General features: G+C 37.4%; 1 protein-coding gene across 1 annotated transcript in view; it reads left to right on the plus strand.

Annotated features, from left to right (window-relative positions):
• The first annotated feature begins 2,628 nt into the window (after positions 1 to 2,628).
• LOC107733027 (protein argonaute-3-like) overlaps positions 2,629 to 4,487 on the plus strand; it is a 41,628-nt gene continuing 39,769 nt past the window's right edge. Inside the window, exon 1 of the mRNA XM_016544536.1 lies at positions 2,629 to 3,377. Within this exon, the coding sequence (XP_016400022.1) occupies positions 3,359 to 3,377 (19 nt within the window). The 5' untranslated portion in view covers positions 2,629 to 3,358. The remainder of the gene's footprint in view (positions 3,378 to 4,487) is intronic.

Below are 4,487 nucleotides of genomic sequence, written 5' to 3' on the forward strand. Positions count from 1 at the left end.
TATATATATATATATATATATATATTCTGTTTTTTTGTGTTTTTTTTTGCATTTTTGGGTGAACTTTTCCTTTAAACCTTTTCTTCCACTTGCCTCTGTAAACAAAGCAATACAAGGTCACTGAGGCAAGTCATAAGGAAAACCTCAAGTCATGTTTAAGATGATAGAAGAGAATGAGATGTGTTTGTCTCTACCGGGAGCTCGAACAATGCAGGAAGTTGTTTGTATATAGTGAGCCTGTCCTCTCTCTCACACAGGCTCATGAAGGCCGTTGGGTCGCATCACCACACGCTCCCACCCGTCATAGCCGTTCTGCATTCTTTTCAAGCGTGCCGTTGGTAACACTGCCTGCCACATTCCCTTCCCAACAAGCACATTAACACATGCCAGTATCATTGACCTGACGCCCGTCGGTGCAGTGGGCATGCCGGAAAACGCCTTTTCCGCAGGTTAAGGGAGCATTATGTCATGTAATCATGTCATACGGTGGATGTATGAAATGCATGTTTAAACTGAGTTGGTGTTGTAACTGGAGCCTCTTAGTAATCATATTAAGACTGAGCCCGTATAACATTTGATGCCATACTTTCTCACCCGTTTGCCTTAAAATACATAAATTTATTATGTGAATACAGAAGACTTGGAATACAGTATTTTCATGGCAGTATAAGTTACCATCCAACTTTGTTGTACAGAAATATTAAGACTGAGCCCGTATAACATTTGATGCCATACTTTCTCACCCGTTTGCCTTAAAATGAAAATCTGTCATTACGAATCTGGATTTTTTTCCCACAGCTGCATACAAAAAACACTTCATAGGATGAATAAATAATGACATGAATTTTCATTTTTTGGTGAACTTTCCCTTTAAGGAAACCTTTTACTGCAAAGTGGCAAGGAATCTCCACAAGGTGACATTGTTGAAAGACTCGCCTCAAAGTGCCCAAAACGCTTTGTTGAAATTCAAAGGGATTTTAAGATGTAACAGTTGACCATGTTTTATTTTAACTCATGTTTATGAAATGTATACAAAGACATGCCTTTATATATTAGGTTTTACCAACCCAACAAGGTGATTTTTATTGATGCGCGCTGTATAATATTGATCCGGTCTGAAATATTCTGATGCAGTACTTGGCTCTCAGAAGCCACAGCACCTTGTTAGTGATGAAGAAGATGGAGGTGCGTAACAGTGTAACTGGAGAATGAACTTCACCCGACCTCAACGTTTAAGCAATATTAAGCCACTGATAAAGAACAGTCCATATCATAGCACTTCCCAATAGATTCAATGAATGAACACATAAGCAAGTCATTTTGGCTCTGTATGTAATAGTGAGAGGACTTTGTTTGGGACGATTATTTTTTAAAGAAAATAAAAGTTGTTTTTTATTAAATACTGTGTTGAGTCCTGCTTGCAGATGTGAGCGGGTCTGGGGTTGAAATGAAATGTACAACTGCATTTCATTATTTACTGCTTTTTGCAGTTTCATCATTTGTTATTCATGCATCTAATTCTATTGAAGTAGCATGCATTTACAACCCATTTACTTCCAAAAGATGACATTTCAAACAGAAACCAGATTTCATATTATAAAAGCAATTTTTTTGACATTTTGATAAATGATGACAATGTTTTTCTTTGGAATAACATGCACCCATTAACGCATGCTTCATAAGACTATGAAAGTGATTGGTCAGTTTTGATTTCATGTTGACTTTAATCAATGACATTTTCATGCATCCCTTGTAAAATCACTCTTATCATCTATTCTGTTTTATTAACTGGATCAACACCATAATTCATGGTATCAGTGTTCATTCTTGCACTGAACTGAATGCTACAGTTTATGGAAGAATGGTTTTACAATTGATTTTACAAAGATGAATGGGGCCTAATAAGTAAAATCACTCTTAACATCTATTCTGGTGTATTAAATGGGTTAAGATTATAATTCATGTTATCAGCTTTTTATTCAAGAAAATTAATAATAAAAGTGTACAAACAGATGGAAAATAAATGATAGAGAGATCCTTTAACGTTTGTATAACCCGGAAAAAAAGTGTTTTAAACATTTCAAAAACTGAGCAGTATGAATGTTCAGAGAACATTTAGAAGTAACGTTTTTATGACTTAATGGGAACATTAGCAAAACATTCTCAGAACATAAACTTGTTAGCAGATAGATAGATAGATAGATAGATAGACAGACAGACAGACAGACAGACAGACAGATAGATAGATAGATAGATAGATAGATAGATGGTAAAGTTATCTGCTCTTTAATAATGTTCTCAAAACGTTTGCACAATAACAATATTCATACGTTGTTCACTTTTTTCCCCCTGAAACATTTTAGTTGACTTGAAGGTTGTCTGACATTTTTAACAAATGTTTCAGAATGTTCAGAGACATTTCAAAAGTAACGTTCCCATGTTTGCAAAATGATAAAATTAAACGTTCCCTTAACATTTAAAAAAACTGGACGTTTAGAACGTTCAGAAATAATGTTTCTAAAATAAACTTAATGGGAACGTTAGCGAAACGTTCTTAGAACATAATTTTGTTTCTGATAGATAGATAGATAGATAGATAGATAGATAGATAGATCCCCGTCCCTTCCCTCGCAGCCAATCAGCGCGCGGCTCTCGCGGCAGGTCAGTGCGTCGCGCTCGCGGACGATCAGACGCTCCATATTAAGCCGTCGCAAGTCTCGCGGAGGCTCTGAGTGTCAGAGAAACCCTGCGAGAGAGAGAGTTCAGCTCCCAACTTATTTCATGTCACCGCCGGCGTAAAACGGAGGGAATCAGCGCTATCGAAAAGCCTCGAGCTTCGAGGACGGAATTCATGGATGATCGGGGACCTTCGCCTGCGGCGTTTCACGGGATTTTTCTCCTCAGATGGGAATGTAGCTTAGCTGGTTAGCCTGGCCGCTAGCAGTAGCAGGCTAGCTGTGTCGAAGAGCGGAGGCGACATCAGTTGACTTTTACTCGCTGTAGCGTCATAACACCTCAACAAACCGCCTCGGTCTTTCCAAAGACGCGTTTCTGAAGGCGTCGCCGTCACAGAAACAGCGATTCGGGACTGTATTCGGGCAGGTTGAGGGGAACTTCTCGTTTTAGATGGCTGGCTAGCCGGCCGTCACGTCAGTCTGTCAACCGAACCTGAAATCCCGACCGGATAGTTCGAGCCACGGAACCTCGGCCTCCTCTGATACACGAGCCTCTGGGAAGGTGGATTAGGAACCCGTGAACTGGGAGGTGACGCTCGCACTGGGTTAACGGAACCGGTTCGGGCGGCTTCTGAAGTTCGTCTACTACGAGCCGGGGAGGGAACCGGACAGAGACCTCATGAATGGAAATCGGAACTACAGGTGTGTGTGCGTGCGTGTGCGTGCGTGTGTGAGATGTTGGGTGTTATTCGCACATCTGGCTGTGTGCAACGTCACGACGAGGGCTTGAATACATATAGTGCATGCATATTATATACATGTCATATTTAATTTGAATGCTGAGCATAGTTATGGTTGAGCAGGTGTTCGTGCTGTTTTGACAGTATGGTTATAAGGAAACTTCATTGCACTATTAAACCAGCATCTGACATCTAGCAATGACAATCACAATGTTTCACAATTTTGTCTTCGTTGTGAACCGCATGTTTGTTTACTTAAAACCTTATTTTTGACACGTAATTTTGCTTGAAGTATTCTGAAGAGTCCCCATGAGAGATATCTGGGAATTTGAAAATTGTGCTTTAACAGGCCTGGAGATGTTATGAAAATGAATCAAATCTTGGGCTTTTTTTGTATTGAATTTTATTTTATTTTTCTAGATATGATCTGCTCTAAAATATTTCACTGGCTCTATATTGGTCTTGTGTAGATGGCAAGCCATAGTGAGATCTATTTTGCTATTCAAAAATTGGTCGGGATGATTAATTAGTAAATCAGTGTGAAATGAATTTTGACTCAAAGTTATGAAAATTCATTGTTTAAGATATGTGGAAATCCATTTGCCAAAAGGTAAAACGATAATAGGTTTGACCAGTATTTTTACCTTTAACTTAAAATAATTTAAGTAATTTATTTAATGTATCATTTGGATATTAATAACTTCACATTTTATTAAATATAAGCATTCATTCTCAAATTATAATTCTTATTACTTCTAGTTAAAATGTATAATTACAATTTAATCATTTAAATTAATTTGAGACCAGTTAGCTTACAAAGCAACTTTGCACTATTATAATGGAATAACAATGAGACTGCTGATATAAAAGTAAAAGCCACAAGCAAAAAATGTAAAAGTAAAATAAAAAGTGTGTGTGTATGTATCTATCTATCTATCTATCTATCTATATGTATATGTGTGTATATATATATATATATATATATATATATGCCACAAGCAAAAGTAAAATAAAAAGTGTGTGTGTATGTATCTATCTATCTATCTATCTATCTATATGTACTATATGTATA

This window comes from Sinocyclocheilus rhinocerous, unplaced genomic scaffold (genome assembly GCF_001515625.1).
Source record: "Sinocyclocheilus rhinocerous isolate Xijiao unplaced genomic scaffold, SAMN03320098_v1.1 scaffold3174, whole genome shotgun sequence".
NCBI lineage: Eukaryota > Metazoa > Chordata > Actinopteri > Cypriniformes > Cyprinidae > Sinocyclocheilus > Sinocyclocheilus rhinocerous.